The sequence below is a fragment of the Pseudophryne corroboree genome, chromosome 6 (assembly GCF_028390025.1).
Source record: "Pseudophryne corroboree isolate aPseCor3 chromosome 6, aPseCor3.hap2, whole genome shotgun sequence".
In the NCBI taxonomy this organism is placed as follows: domain Eukaryota; kingdom Metazoa; phylum Chordata; class Amphibia; order Anura; family Myobatrachidae; genus Pseudophryne; species Pseudophryne corroboree.
The window spans coordinates 473825774-473842654 of NC_086449.1; the positions used below are offsets into that span (position 1 = coordinate 473825774).

At 45.8% G+C, this 16881-nt stretch overlaps 1 protein-coding gene across 4 annotated transcripts in view; it reads left to right on the forward strand.

Moving 5' to 3' along the window:
• ASZ1 (ankyrin repeat, SAM and basic leucine zipper domain containing 1) overlaps nucleotides 1-16881 on the forward strand; it is a 508155-nt gene that overhangs the window by 385098 nt on the left and 106176 nt on the right. For all 4 annotated transcript variants that reach the window (XM_063930479.1, XM_063930476.1, XM_063930477.1 and 1 more), the window contains one exon: nucleotides 4223-4295. In XM_063930479.1, coding sequence (XP_063786549.1) covers nucleotides 4223-4295 — 73 coding nt within the window. The remainder of the gene's footprint in view (nucleotides 1-4222; nucleotides 4296-16881) is intronic.

The following is a 16881-nucleotide window of genomic DNA, read 5'->3' on the forward strand; positions in this document are numbered from 1 at the left end:
GACTCACAAGCAGACTCTCCTAATTAATATATGTGGCATGCCTGTATCTGCATACAAAATGCTACATTACAGTTTTCAACTTTTGATTTGCAGGGATGCAGTCGGTTTACCTACAGTCAAAATACCGGCGGTCAAAATACCAGCATGGTCAAAATACAAACATTTAAAATGTCGACAGGTCAAAAAGTTGACATGAGTTTTTCATAATTTTTTTCATCGAAACCAACTTGATCATACTTAACCATCCCAGTGGACCTGGAGGGTGAATATAATAGTTTGCCCGAAGCATGGCGAGCAGACGCGTACACTTATACTGTGTCTATGTCTACCTATGTCGACATACACAGGAAAAAACAATCATACACCTGTATCGACTTTTTGACCTGTCGACAATTTAAATGTCTATGGTTTGACTGTCGACATTTTAAATGTCGGTATTTTGCCCTTTTCTGTGTTTTTGACTTTGTCGGTATTTTGACCATCGGTCAGTTGTCGGTATTTTGACCGTCAGGATTTTCATTGTAGGTATTACTTTGCGCAGCCGTTTCTACTTTAATTTCTATTTCATACTGAACCTGATATGCAGATACAGCCATGGTCGCACACAGAATATGGGCATGCTGCATACCATTTTAATCAGCATGTGCTGCTTATGCTTTCTATTTTCATTGCTTTATTGTAATGTAAAACGTTGCAGAGAAAGACACTCGTACTATCGAGTTCACACCACACAATGGCATGACTAGAAAGGCTGTTTACCGTGCTTAGAGGTTAGATATAAGTGGACACATCTGTAGCTTTGTGTCATTTAGTTGTATAGATTACACAGCTTTGACCATCCAAGAGGTTAATAATTGTATTAGCATTATGTCCATAATAGTTGAAATTTTTTTCCAGTTGTTTTTCAAACATGTTGAATGGCATGTTTTAGTGAAAGTAGAGCAATCCTCAATTTATATCTGCTTTTTGCTTATTTATTCATATGCTGACTGCTTGCTATGTACTGTATAATTGTACTAATACACTAAAATGAAACCGTATATATAAACCTTTTGGTGCTTGTGCTGCAAGGCCCTTATTCCAACTCTGGGCATCTATTCGGTTATACTCAGCATTTATTTATTTTAAATCTGATCATTAAAGACTTTGGATGCCACAAAAGGTGGCGTGCGGAGTTGTAAACAATTAATTTAACCTGTTTTAAAGGAAAAACATAAGTTTGATACATACAGTATGTTCCATTAACTTTGAATCAATACATGTAACACATACAGAGTAAAACAGAACTGTTGAGTTTCTTAAAATACTAGTCATATAATCCATCTTGTACGTCTGCCATATTCGCAAAGAACCCGTTAGATTAGATGGACACAATTTCTTTCAGTGAAACATTTTATCCTGTTTTTGTTTTTCAAGGGGCAGATACAGCAGGCTCTTCCCATTACTACCTTCTCGTGCTCCTCACCACCCTACTCCTCAAACTCAGGCTGGGTACCTACCACCTCTTCCTACTCACTCAGGTCATCCCCAACTCTCAGCCTAAATGGCATGCTGCAGAATATATCTATAGAAGTCCCAATGTTGCTCCTCCCTCCGACATTGTCTCCTTCACAAAACCTAACAAAGAAAAATGAAGAGGTACAACTTATATAGGGCCAGTAAGGTACAAATCAGGTGACTTTGGGGGACCAATGGCTCCTTTGGTTGCAAGCTAAACACATCACATGTAATAAATTTCAGATTTCGATTAGCAAGATTTTCGCGGGCTTTGCCACCAGAAATCTCGCATGGTGTCACATGTGAGTTCCGTAGGCACTCTGTAACTCGCAGGCTGTTACATACTGTGAGTTACTGAACATTCTCGCACCGATCTTGCAGTGAGTCAGTGCAAGTATGCACTTGCAAGAAACTCTTAACCTATTACATTTTGCCCTTGGTATGTTTCTGGAGTTTCATTAATTACTGCTAGCTTCCCTGCATCACAAGTATAAAATCTATTACTCTGACAAGTGTCCCCCAAAAATTAAGTAAATTGTGTTTACTGTATATGTCATCCTTAGGTTCAGTTATGTGGTGAATGACAAGATTCACAAATGTTTGTCCGCATATTTTATGGTGGGAAGCAGAAAGCATTGGTTTTGCCTATTTCATTGACTATAAATAATTTGAATTAGTTCTGAACCACCAGCCCAGGGCACTCCTGCAAGTGTTCCGAGGCACATCAGGGTGTAACTGTATATCCAGTTTGTGAATCACTGGGGCAGATGTATTAAGCCTGGTGAAGTGACAAAGTGGAAGGTGATAACACACCAGCCAATCAGCTTCTAACTGTCATTTTTCAAACTCAGCCTGCAACTTAACAGGAGCTGATTGGCTGGTGCGTTATCACCTTCCACTTTATCACTTCTCCAGGCTTAAAACATCTGCTCCCAGTGTGTCTCCTATGGTAAAGGATTACTAGTCTTGGGGGATAATTTTTGCAAAAAAGGTACTGTATAAAATACAATAAATTAATTCAAATACAAAACTGCATCAAATTACTGTCTAATTATAAATATATGTATATCTCATTAAAGACTAGGTGCTCAGAGTTTTCAAAAACAAGGACATGTACTCGTACATATTACAAAAATTACCATCGCTGTTTAAATCTAAGATACTTGTAATTAGCTACATTCAGTTGTTAGAACATCACTTCATACAATACAACACTTTAACCCATTGTAATGTTCTCACAGCATTGAATGTGTACTTGCAAATTATGTCCAGATGCCTGGTGTGTGTGAGATGACAGGTCCTGTGCAACTCTGTTAGCGTCAGGTGACTTTTGCTGAAATTGCGCCTTACTCGCATCGCTATGCGAGTAAGATGCACAAGCAGACTCTGCTGATTAAAATATGCGGCATGACTATATTCCGTGTGCGACCGCGCCTGTATCTGCATACATAATGGTGTGTTACAGTGTTTTCTAGGAATACTATGTAGCGGAGCATTTCATATGCAAATACAGCCGCGGTTGCACACAGAATATAGGCATGCCTCATAATTTTAATCGACATAAGCTGCTTGTGCGTCCTATTTGCGTCGTTTTGCGAATAAGACATTTTAATGGAAAAAGTTGTGTGAAAAGACGCTCGGTGCTACCAAGTCACGCCACCCCACGGCATGACTAGAAAGGCGGTTTAAGGTGTAGGGAGTCTAGATGTAAGTTGACACATCTATACTACTCTAGTGCTTTGTGTGCAGTGACAAGTTCAAGTGCCTCCTAACCACTTGAGTGGTATGGCCGGAAAATTTCTGGGGCCAGCTGCACTGTCAGACTGGCTACCCCGGAAACTTTACGGGGCATGCCACTGCTCCCCCTCCCTCCTCCTTGCATTCCTGTAAGCCGGTGGACTTTGAAGAATGACGCGATCGTGTCATTCTGCAAAACTTTGCCAGCCAAGCGGAGTACAAGGGAGGAGGGGGGAGGGGGGTGATTTAAGTGCCCACCAGCAAATGCTATCTGGGGGATGGCCATCGGTGGGTTATATATCGATGGTCACCATTGATGGATAACCTCGATGGTTTAAAACCATCTGGAATGGATCCATTGATGTCATCCCTGCTTTATAGTATAAATGTGAACCAGGGGCATGGCTTAGTGGGTGTCAGGGGGCGGGGCTAAGCTCCGTGCCCTGGCACTTTGAGCAAAAAAAAAATGTAAAAAAATTTGGTAGCATAGAACCATTGATTGCGGGAAACTATCTGGTTCTCCCCCATAGATGGTAAAAGTTTGACATCGGTCATATACCATCGATTATTTTGAATCATCGATGGTCGATGACCATCCCTAGCTACCCCTAGGCAACGAGCATGGATCCGAGCATAAAACCCCTGGCAAAAAGCATGACACAGTGCATGAAACCCCTGGCAACGTGCAGGTAAAAAAAAATTTGAAACTCTCCCTGGGAGGTATAACCAAATCCCAAAAAGTCACAACTGAAGGGGTTAATAAGTTATTTCCTTTCTCTTCAAGTACCCAATTATTTTATTATTTTAAAATATTCTTATTATGCTTGCTTGAAGTAATTCTTGGAAATCGACAATTAAATAGAACCTGATATATCGCTTTGTTCATACTAGATATAGCTTCTGGCTTCAGAAATACTTAATGTATTTTAAACCTTTTTCTGTTGTTTTTTAAAATGTTGTTAATGCTTTTTTTTAACACTTGTTTTAGTTATTCAACCTCCAGTGACTTGGATGTGTTTTTGCATGGCTTAGGGCTTGAACACCTGACAGATTTGTTTAAGGTAAACATTTATTGTTTTGTTAACTTTTTAATAATTTTCTCTTTCTTCTATATTATTTGTCTATGTAATATGATTATTGTACCTCTAACATGGAAAATTATATGCTCGATGTGTATATATTTATGTGTAATTTATATATATATTAAAAGAAGGAATGTGGTGGCGTTTAATGGATACGTATAAATATATGTATTTACTTGTGCATGTATAAATGTGTGTGTAGATGAAGTTAGAGGGGATAAATATTTGTAGTTTATTAAATATATATATAATAAAGTGATGGGAGTACAGGTGTTTAACATTTAGATTTCAGTAGCGTAGCATAGGGAGGATGGAGAGGCTATGTGGGTTCGGAAACAGCTGTCAGTGAGCATTCTGTCAAGCCCTGACGGCTCTGACAGAAAACTCTGGAATGTCTCGAGCGCCCCACGAGCACTACAGTGCCGCTGACCAGGGGGGATAGCTCGAGGCTTAGGCGGGAAAAGGGGGGCACGAGCCGTGAGTCTGGAGCAGTATAAATACAGCTCCTTACCGGCGGCTGTCAGACCTGCAGATCCCTCTGTCAGCGCCCGCACCCTGATGCTCACCGCTGCTAAAGAGCCGTAAACTTGCTGTAAACATACAGCGGCGGTTGAGACTAGGGGGAGCGGTGCCAGACGGAGCTAGCTTGGCGGAGCGGAGGCGCTGAGAGCGGGCAGCGGAGGCAGAAGTGACCGCTGAGCCGGTGTACCTGCACTCTGTGCCCGGGCGCTGGTGGAGACGGGAGAAGTACCGTGTTGTTGAGGCGCCGCTGCCATCAGAGCGGCTGTGACATCCAGGCGGGCGGTCGCAAGTGGAAGGCAGCGGGGGGAGCAGCGGAGACCCGAGTGCCTGCGGTGGAGGAGGCAGGGGAGGAGCGCGGTGCTGCAGCGGTCGGGACATCAGTGGTACCCTCCTTAAGACTTACCATCAGAGGCAGTGATCCAAGGCAAGTCTCCAGTAAGCTGTAGAGGGGCGGCGCTTGTCGCTGACCAGAACACTTCACGCCAGCGCTGCTGCAGGACAGAGTAAGTGTGTAACCAGCTATTTACACTACAATTGGTACCACAAGCAAGGAAAGGCTATTGAACATTTAGCCAAGCATAGACTGGGACTAAGACAATCCAAAGTGGGCAGCAGTTAATGCTGATTCAGTAGCAGTGGCTATTCAGTATAAGGAGGATATCAGGATACAGTAGCCATAACTGATAGCGATACATAATAACAGTGTCACTTAAGACATTATTATAGAGCCAAGGAACAGTAGGGAGGTACTGTGTACACATGATAACTGGAGTAAAGTGGAACTTGGTCTCTGTTATATTTCTCTAACGTCCTAAGTGGATGCTGGGACTCCGTAGGGACCATGGGGAATAGCGGCTCCGCAGGAGACAGGGCACAAAATAAAAGCTTGAGATATCAGGTGGTGTGCACTGGCTCCTCCCCCTATGACCCTCCTCCAAGCCAGTTAGATTTTTGTGCCCGGCCGAGAAGGGTGCAAACTAGGTAGCTCTCCAGAGCTGCTTAGAATAAAAGTTTAGTTAGGTTTTTTTATTTTCAGTGAGTCCTGCTGGCAACAGGCTCACTGCATCGTGGGACTAAGGGGAGAAGAAGCGAACTCACCTGAGTGCAGAGTGGATTGGGCTTCTTAGGCTACTGGACGTTAGCTCCAGAGGGACGATCACAGGTTCAGCCTGGATGGGTCACCGGAGCCGCGCCGCCGTCCCCCTTACAGAGCCAGAAGAGACGAAGGTCCGGTGAAAGCGGCGGCAGAAGACATCCTGTCTTCAAGACTAAGGTAGCGCACAGCACCGCAGCTGTGCGCCATTGCTCTCAGCACACTTCACACTCCGGTCACTGAGGGTGCAGGGCGCTGGGGGGGAGCGCCCTGAGACGCAATATAACACACATATACCTTAGCTGGCAAAAGGAATACATCACATATAGCTCCAGGGCTATATGGATGTATTTTTTCCCCTGCCATTTTACACAAAAAAGCGGGAGTTAAGGACGTCGTGAAGGGGCGGGGCCTATCTCCTCAGCACACTGGCGCCATTATTCCCTCACAGCTCCGCTGGAAGGACGGCTCCCTGATTCTCCCCTGCAGTACTGCATCTGATTCAGGGTAAAAAAGAGAAGGGGGGGCATTTTGGCAGCAAATAACTAGATTAACAGCAGCTATAAGGGATTAACACTTATATAAGGTTATCCCTGTATATATATATAGCGCTGGGTGTGTGCTGGCAGACTCTCCCTCTGTCTCTCCAAAGGGCTAAGTAGGGTCCTGTCCTCTATCAGAGCATTCCCGGTGTGTGTGCTGTGTGTCGGTACGCGTGTGTCGACATGTATGAGGAGGAAAATGAAGTGGAGGCGGAGCAGTTGCCTGTGTTAGTGATGTCACCCCCTAGGGAGTCGACACCTGACTGGATGATTGTGTTTAAGCAATTAAGTGATAATGTCAGCAATTTACAAAAAACTGTTGACGACATGAGAAAGCCGGCAAATCAATTAGTGCCTGTTCAGGCGTCTCAGACACCCTCAGGGGCCCTAAAACGGCCGCTACCTCAGTGGGTCGACACGGATCCAGATACAGATACTGAATCTAGTGTCGACGGTGACGAGACAAACGTAATGTCCAGTAGGGCCACACGTTACATGATCACGGCAATGAAAGAGGCATTGAACCTTTCTGACACTACAAATACCTCAAAGGCGGGTATTATGTGGGGTGTGAAAAAACTGCCAATAGTTTTTCCTGAGTCTGAGGAAATAAATGAGGTGTGTGATAAAGCGTGGGTTTCCCCCGATAAAAAACAGCTAATTTCTAATAAGTTATTAGCACTATACCCTTTCCCGCCAGAGGTTAGGGCACGGTGGGAAACACCCCCTGGGTAGATAAGGCGCTCACACGTTTATCTAAACAAGTAGCGTTACCGTCCCCTGATACGGCCACCCTCAAAGAACCAGCTGATAGGAGGCTGGAAAATATCCTGAAAAGTATATACACACATACTGGTGTTATACTGCGACCAGCAATCGCATCAGCCTGGATGTGCAGTGCTGGAGTCGCATGGGCAGATTCCCTGACTGAGAATATTGATACCCTGGATAGGGACAATATTCTGTTAACTATAGAACATTTAAAGGATGCATTGCTATATATGCGTGATGCACAGAGGGATATTTGTACCCTGGCATCAAGAGTAAGCGCAATGTCCATCTCTGCCAGAAGAGCATTATGGACCAGACAGTGGTCAGGGGACGCAGATTCCAAACGGCACATGGAAGTATTGCCGTATAAGGGGGAGGAGTTATTTGGGGCTGGTCTAACAGACCTGGTGGCCACGGCAACGGCTGGAAAATCCACCTTTTTACCCCAGGTTACTTCACATCAACAGAAAAAGACACAGTCTTTTCAAACTCAGTCCTTTCGTTCCCATAAGTACAAGCGAGCAAAAGGTCACTCTTTTCTGCCCAAGGGCAGAGGAAGAGGAAAAAGGCAGCACCATGCAGCCGCTTCCCAGGAGCAGAAGCCCTCTCCTGCTTCTGCCAAGTCTTCAGCATGACGCTGGGGCTTTACAAGCAGACTCAGACACGGTGGGGGCCCGTCTCAAGAATTTCAACGCGCAGTGGGCTCACTCGCAAGTGGATCCCTGGATTCTACAGGTAGTATCACAGGGGTACAAACTGGAATTCGAGGCGTTTCCTCCTCATCGGTTCCTGAAGTCTGCTTTACCAAAGTCTCCCTCCGACAGGGAGGCAGTTCTGGAAGCCATTCACAAGCTGTACTCCCAGCAGGTGATAATCAAGGTACCCCTCTTACAACAGGGGAAGGGGTATTATTCCACACTATTTGTGGTACCGAAGCCGGACGGCTCGGTGAGACCAATATTAAATCTAAAATCTTTGAACACTTACATAAAAAGGTTCAAATTCAAGATGGAGTCACTCAGAGCGGTGATAGCGAACCTGGAAGAGGGGGACTATATGGTGTCGCTGGACATCAAGGATGCTTATCTCCACGTCCCAATATATCCTTCTCACCAAGGGTACCTCAGGTTTGTAGTACAAAACTGTCATTATCAGTTTCAGACGCTGCCGTTTGGATTGTCCACGGCGCCTCGGGTCTTTACCAAGGTAATGGCCGAAATGATGATTCTTCTACGAAGAAAAGGCATCTTAATTATCCCTTACTTGGACGATCTCCTGATAAGGGCAAGAACCAAGGAACAGTTAGAAGTCGGAGTGGCACTATCTCAGGTAGTGCTAAGTCAGCACGGATGGACTCTAAATATTCCAAAATCGCAGCTGATTCCAACGACACGTCTACTGTTCTTAGGAATGATTCTGGACACAGTCCAGAAGAAGGTGTTTCTCCCGGAGGAGAAGGCCAGGGAGTTATCCGAGCTAGTCAGGAACCTCCTAAAACCAGGACAGGTCTCAGTGCATCAGTGCACAAGGGTCCTGGGAAAAATGGTGGCTTCTTACGAAGCGATTCCATTCGGAAGATTCCATGCAAGAACTTTTCAGTGGGATCTACTGGGAAAATGGTCCGGATCGCATCTTCAGATGCATCAACGGATAACCCTGTCGCCAAGGACAAGGGTGTCTCTCCTGTGGTGGCTTCAGAGGGCTCATCTACTAGAGGGCCGCAGATTTGGCATTCAGGATTGGATCCTGGTAACCACGGATGCCAGCCTGAGAGGCTGGGGAGCAGTCACACAGGGAAGAAATTTCCAGGGCTTGTGGTCAAGCATGGAAACATCTCTTCATATAAACATTCTAGAACTAAGGGCCATTTACAATGCCTTAATTCAAGCAAAACCTCTGCTTCAGGGTCAGGCGGTGTTGATCCAGTCGGACAACATCACGTCAGTCGCCCACATAAACAGACAGGGCGGCACGAGAAGCAGGAGGGCAATGGCAGAAACTGCAAGGATTCTTCGCTGGGCGGAAAATCATGTGATAGCACTGTCAGCAGTGTTCATTCCGGGAGTGGACAACTGGGAAGCAGACTTCCTCAGCAGACACGACCTTCACCCGGGAGAGTGGGGACTTCACCCAGAAGTCTTCCACCAAATTGTACACCGTTGGGAAAGACCAAAGGTGGACATGATGGCGTCACGTCTAAACAAAAAACTGGACAGATATTGCGCCAGGTCAAGGGACCCTCAGGCAATAGCAGTGGACGCTCTGGTAACGCCGTGGGTGTACCAGTCAGTGTATGTATTCCCTCCTCTGCCCCTCATACCGAAAGTATTGAGAATCATAAGAAGGAGAGGAGTAAGAACTATACTCGTGGTTCCGGATTGGCCAAGAAGGTCTTGGTACCCGGAACTTCAAGAGATGCTCACGGACGAACCGTGGCCTCTACCTCTAAGACAGGACCTGCTACTGCAGGGGCCTTGTCTGTTCCAAGACTTACCGCGGCTGCGTTTGACGGCATGGCGGTTGAACGCCGGATCCTGAAGGACAAGGGCATTCCAGAAGAAGTCATCCCTACTCTGGTAAAAGCCAGAAAGGAAGTAACCGCAAAACATTATCACCGCATTTGGCGTAAATATGTTGCGTGGTGTGAGGCCAAGAAGGCCCCTACACAGGAATTTCAACTGGGTCGTTTCTTGCATTTCCTGCAAACAGGACTGTCTATGGGCCTAAAATTAGGGTCCATTAAGGTTCAAATTTCGGCCCTGTCGATATTCTTCCAGAAAGAACTGGCTTCAGTACCTGAAGTTCAGACATTTGTGAAAGGGGTGCTGCACATACAGCCTCCTTTTGTGCCTCCAGTGGCACCTTGGGATCTCAATGTTGTGTTGAGATTTCTAAAATCACACTGGTTTGAACCATTGTCTACGGTAGATTTAAAATATCTCACGTGGAAGGTGTCGATGCTGTTGGCCTTGGCTTCAGCTAGGCGTGTGTCAGAATTGGCGGCTTTATCATGTAAAAGCCCTTACCTAAATTTTCATTCTGACAGGGCGGAATTGAGGACTCGTCCTCAATTTCTACCTAAGGTGGTTTCTGCATTTCACATGAACCAACCTATTGTGGTACCTGCGGCTACTAGGGACTTAGAGGACTCTAAGTTGCTGGACGTTGTCAGGGCCTTGAAAATATGTTTCCAGGACGGCTGGAGTCAGGAAAACTGACTCGCTGTTTATCCTGTATGCACCCAACAAGCTGGGTGCTCCTGCTTCAAAGCAGACGATTGCTCGTTGGATTTGTAGTACAATTCAGCTTGCACATTCCGTGGCAGGATTGCCACAGCCAAAATCAGTAAAAGCCCATTCCACAAGGAAAGTGGGCTCATCTTGGGCGGCTGCCCGAGGGGTCTCGGCTTTACAACTTTGCCGAGCAGCTACTTGGTCAGGGGCAAACACGTTTGCTAAATTCTACAAATTTGATACCCTGGCTGAGGAGGACCTGGAGTTCTCTCATTCGGTGCTGCAGAGTCATCCGCACTCTCCCGCCCGTTTGGGAGCTTTGGTATAATCCCCATGGTCCTTACGGAGTCCCAGCATCCACTTAGGACGTTAGAGAAAATAAGATTTTACTTACCGATAAATCTATTTCTCGTAGTCCGTAGTGGATGCTGGGCGCCCATCCCTAGTGCGGATTGTCTGCAATACTTGTATATAGTTATTGTTACAAAAAATTCGGGTTATTATTGTTGAGCCATCTTTTCAGAGGCTCCTTTAAATTTATCATACTGTTAACTGGGTTCAGATCACGAGTTGTACGGTGTGATTGGTGTGGCTGGTATGAGTCTTACCCGGGATTCAATATCCTTCCTTATTATGTACGCTCGTCCGGGCACAGTATCCTAACTGGCTTGGAGGAGGGTCATAGGGGGAGGAGCCAGTGCACACCACCTGATATCTCAAGCTTTTATTTTGTGCCCTGTCTCCTGCGGAGCCGCTATTCCCCATGGTCCTTACGGAGTCCCAGCATCCACTACGGACTACGAGAAATAGATTTATCGGTAAGTAAAATCTTATTTTATATATTCTACATCCACGATTAATGGATCCCAGTTTGTAGATGGCATTATTTTAATATTTATAAAGGAGAAGGATAACCAGAGCTACCTCATTGCAGCATCAAGGGAGACAGTGAATATAAGTGATATATACATATATATATATATATATATATTCAGGAGTCAGCAAGACGCAAGGCAAGAAAAAGACATTAAGAGTGACTCAAAGACAGGGTTCCAGAGTTGGTGCTCACACAATTGGGGTAAGAGCAACGCCCACATGGGAGGAGCCAGGGGTAGCGCTTTGCAGCAGCGCAGTTAAAAAAAGAAGGCGTGGGTAAATTGTCATTTATACAATAATAAGTCCTACAAACCGTGGAGGATAGTTAGCTGTGCGTAAACTGGAATAATAGAAGGAAGAAAGTGACAAGCTAACAGTCCAGGGACTGATAAATCTAATGTGCATTGTCAATATACAAAGGCTGAGGGAGCATAATAAGTACCAACTATATAGAAAGCCGTGTGGATAAACTGAACTGTGATAGTATTGCATATTTAAAGTAACTTGCTCCCAATTACGCTTTGCATCAATTCAGCGCATGCCGAGAGACAGTGGGTTTATACTACACAGATAGTGAATCTTCAACAGTTATATAGGTGAAGTGTGAATCTGCTTAAGAGGTCAATAGTACCAGAGGTACGGACATTACAGCGCTATTATAGCAAAGAGGCAATTGATAAGGGAAGAGTCCATTAACAGCATAGAATTAACTCAATCTTTTGTGTCATCTACTTAAATAATCTACTGTTAAATAATTTACCTGCGCTGTGAAACATTTAGAAAATGGCAAGAGGAGACTGTCTACAAAAGTAAAATAAATTGTCGAGCTGCAGGGCCAAAGGACTTAAGCGAATAGAGACTGTGGACACATTCCACTTAATAATTTTCAACCGGAACTTTGCTCAAAGACTGTAAATTTAGCCTAGGCATGAAGATCTAGAGGGGATTTATTTGTTTGGAGCATATAGACTACAACTTCCTTAGAGAAACATTGTTATATAAATTTGGATACATCACCCCTCTAGACATTTGTTACAGGACAGTACAGCTGCAGTTACCTTTTATTGAGAGAAAGACTTACAATTTATATCAGAAAAAAAATACTTTCTTGTATCAGGGAAAGGAGATATTTGTAGCATTACACAAGACGGGAATTGCACAAAACAAAGGCAGAGCTACATATTGTTTACCAAGGGGAGAAGGAAATCTGAATATTACAACTAAAGTATGGTGTAAGATGTTCTGTATAAATATTGTTATTTACTAGTTTTTTGGGCCCTTAAAGTGCACTATCACACTAAGAGTACCCGGGTCACTCTAACACCTAAGGGTGTCACTCTAAGAAGGTAATTTTTGTATTGCATGCGAATAATTCTTGTATAGGTACTGTGAGGGATATAGTATATGAACGATATTTATTCACTGACATGAAAGAATGTTATTATAGTATAATAGTGATGTTTTTACAATAAATTAGACTGATTATACTTACCACCTGTGTCTGTGAGCTGGAGTTCGGTCCACGAATCCTGAAAGAGAGAACAGGTAAAACATTTGTGGTGTGTTGTTTAATTAAGGGAGTGCACTTACAGTAAGGGATTGAGGGAGGCTTACCCAGGCAAGCCCTTTGTCACATTTAGTCTGGGTGGAGGCACAATCAGTTATAAGGTAACCTATATACCTTGATAGTTTAGGGAGGGTTACATCTATTAAAGTGTGTAGTATGCATTGGTTTGCGAGTTTTGTTGCAACTGATCTTTGTTTATTATATTTAGTTTATTTTGCAACAGACGTGTCAAACTCGCCTGAGGCATACAGCCCCGCTCAGCTCTGATCTGGCAGCATTCACCATTCTGTGCATATGCAAAAGCTAGTGTATGTAGAGATGGGAAAATGTCTGTGGGTGAGCTGCTGCGCATGCCCCGCTGCCTGTGCAGTTTCGACTACACAAACCTCTGCCCACCGCTGTATTCCGCCTGCTCAGCACCATTAGCTTTGATGATGTCACATTGTCCACAGTGTGTGTGTGTGTGTGTGTCTGACTCCCTGCGAATTGCAGGAGGAATCATCTGGAAGTGCAGCAGACAGCTTTATAAACTGGAAGGGGTTAGCACAGGGGTTGGAGGCTGAATAGACACAGGACATGAGAGACGGTGGGCTTGTGACTGCAGGGGATACATGGTGCAGGAGGGGACATAGAGGGCATGTGGCTCGACCAGAGAGAGAGATTGGGCTTGAAGAAACACATGTTCCACGTTTGAGAGAAACCTCCATATACCGTAGGTAACCCTTTCCTACAGTATATGGTGGTTTCTCTCGAGCATGTGTCCCTTCCAGCCCCCTGTGCCTCCAGCCACACACCCCCTGTTGCCCCCTCTGTATGAGGTGACACTGGCAAGGATGGCAAAGGAGAGGAAGTATCCATTTAATTATCTCCCGACCACACGCTGGTATGTGGTCATTGTATTATTTACATTAGATTGCACTGCAGAAATAACACCGCTCCCGACTCACACTGGTATTAATATATTGAGAAGAGGGGTCTGTAGAGTGACATAAATTATGAAGGGGAATAACACAGCTCCCAGCACACACTGAGGTCAAGATTGAAAGACTTTCATCGTGGTTCAGTTTTAAAAGTTATCACATCCAATATGATTTCTCCTGAAATTGAAAATTGGTGACAGCAAGATGATAAGTATCAGGAAGAAAACAACGAGTTTTATGGTAAGAACTTACCTTTGTTAAAACTCTTTCTGCGGGGTACACTGGGCTCCACAAGTCTGGACAATGGGGGTGTAGAGTAGGATCTTGATCCGAGGCACCAACAGACTCAAAGCTTTGACTGTACCCAGAATGCACAGCGCCGCCTCCTCTATAACCCCGCCTCCCAGCACAGGAGCTCAGTTTTAGTTAACCAGCCCAATGCAGTAGCAGGAAAAGAGACGACAACGGTTAGTAGCCACATACACCACACTCTCACGACAGGTGTCAGCGGCTAATGCCATACCAACTGTCAAAGAAGCTAAGTGCGTCAGGGTGGGCGCCTTGTGGAGCCCAGTGTATCTCGCAGAAAAAGTTTTAACAAAGGTAAGTTCTTACCATAAAACTCGTTTTCTGCTGCGGGGTACACTGGGCTCCACAAGTCTGGACAATGGGGATGTCCTAAAGCAGTTCCTTATGGGAGGGGACGCACTGTAGCGGGCACAAGAACCCGGCGTCCAAAGGAAGCATCCTGGGAAGCGGCAGTATTGAAGGCATAGAACCTTATGAACGTGTTCCCGGAGGACCACGTAGCCGCCTTGCACAATTGATCAAGGGTCGCACCACGGTGGGCCGCCCAAGAAGGTCCAACAGACTGAGTAGAATGGGCCGTAATGTGAGCCTGAGCTGACAGACCAGCCTTCACATAAGCATGTGCAACCACCATTCTAATCCATCTGGCCAGGGTCTGCTTGTGAGCAGGCCAGCCACGTTTGTGAAATCCAAACAAAACAAAGAGAGAATCAGATTTTCAAATAGAAGCAGTTCTCTTCACATAGATACGGAGAGCCTGTACCACATCCAAAGACCGCTCTTTGGGATACAAATCAGGAGAGACAAAGGCTGGAACCACAATCTCCTGATTAAGGTGGAACGAAGAAACCACCTTAGGTAAATATCCGGGACGAGTTCTAAGAACCACCCGGTCACGGTGAAATATCAGATATGGGGAACTACAAGACAAGGCACCCAGATCAGACACTCTTCTAGCAGAGGCAATAGCCAGCAAGAACACCACCTTAAGGGAAAGCCACTTAAGGTCAGTTGAACCAGGAGGTTCAAATGGAGGCTCCTGCAACACCTCCAAAACCACCGACAAGTACCAAGGAGCCACAGGCGGGATATAGGGAGGTTGGATACGCAACACAGCCTGAATGAAAGTATGAACATCAGGTAAAGTCGCAATTTTTCTTTGAAAGCACACCGACAAGGCAAAAATATGATCCTTGAGGGAGGCCAGACGCAGGCCTAAATCTGGGCCCTGCTGCAGAAAAGCCAAAAGTTTGGCTGTACTAAACTTGGAAGCGTCATAATTGTTAGATGCGCACCAATCAAAGTATGAATGCCAGACCCTATGGTAAATCTGAGCAGAAGCCGGTTTCCGGCCCCGCAACATAGTTTTAATGACCTCTTCAGAAAAACCTGTATCCCTCAAGACGGAAGCTTCAAGAGCCACGCCGTCAAAGATAGCCAGGCTAGGTCCTGGTAGACACTGCCACACTCGCGGCGCTGCGGCTGCCGCGCTTACCGCTCCGAGTGCGCTGGGCCTCCCGGCGGTCGTCGCCCCCGGTGGGCTCTGGGTCGTCGCTTCTTGCTGGCGCTGCCTCCGGCGGGTTCTCGGGGTGTGGGCGCCGCCATTGCACCCGGCATCCACGAGAGCGTGGTAAGCGGGTGACGTCATTGACCCCTTCCGCCAATCAGGAGAGGGCGGGAAGTTCAAAGGCAGACGCCGTACAGAGCCCCGGCGCCTGAGTATCGTCTTTTCCAATGATCACCAGTGCTAGCAGCGTTCAGCGTGTTCTCAAGCTGAACGTCTCCTGTGTTCGGGCGTTGCAGAGTATCTTTCAGTGGGACATTCCCTGTGCTACCAGCGTTACAGTGTATCTTTCAGTGGGACATTCCCTGTGCTACCAGCGTTATAGTGCATCACTCAGTGGGACATTCTCTGCGTTACCAGCGTTACAGTGTATCTCTCAGAGGGACACCTCCTGTGCTTCCAGTATTACAGGGTATCCCTAAGTGGAACGCCTCCCAAACTTCCAGAGTTACACTGAATCTCAAATCCTTATTTATTTCTTCAACATCACTCACAAGTTCTTCATTCTTCTGTGTGCTTCAACATCGTTCTCAAATCTTCATTCATTTCTTCAGCATCGCTCACAAGTTCTTAATTCTTCTGTGTGCTTCAACATCGTTCTCAAATCTTCATTCATCTCTTCAGCATCGCTCACAAGTTCTTCATTCTTCTGTGTACTTCAGCATCGCCCCCAAGCCTTGGCCACAACTAATTCTTTAGCATTACACGTCGGTTACAACGGCTAGGTTCTGCATGAGGAAAACCTACATCCGGCCATCCCTGCTCCGGCCCAGCTGTGGGTCCTCTTCCCTACCAACGGAAGAACCCCCGAGTTCTCAACACTCCAAACCCAGGTCAGTGACCGTATACTCAGGCTACATGGACCCGGGGGATCGGAACCCAGAGTCAAGCGCCATCCAAAACTTGGCTTCCCGAGTTCAGAGTCAGGAGACGGCACAGAGCCAGGTGATGCAGTATCTCCAGAAATTATCCGGCCGGCTGGATCAAATTTAGGCCTCCCTGGCTTCAGTAGTTCCGGCTTCTGCTCCAGTACCCGCTCCAGTAGTCGTCTCCAGTAATGTTCAATTCTCGTCTGGAACCAGGTCACGCCTTCAGCTTCCCACTCCCTCTCGCTATAATGGGAATCCAAAGAATTGCTGTGGTTTTCTCAACCAATGCGAGGTGCATT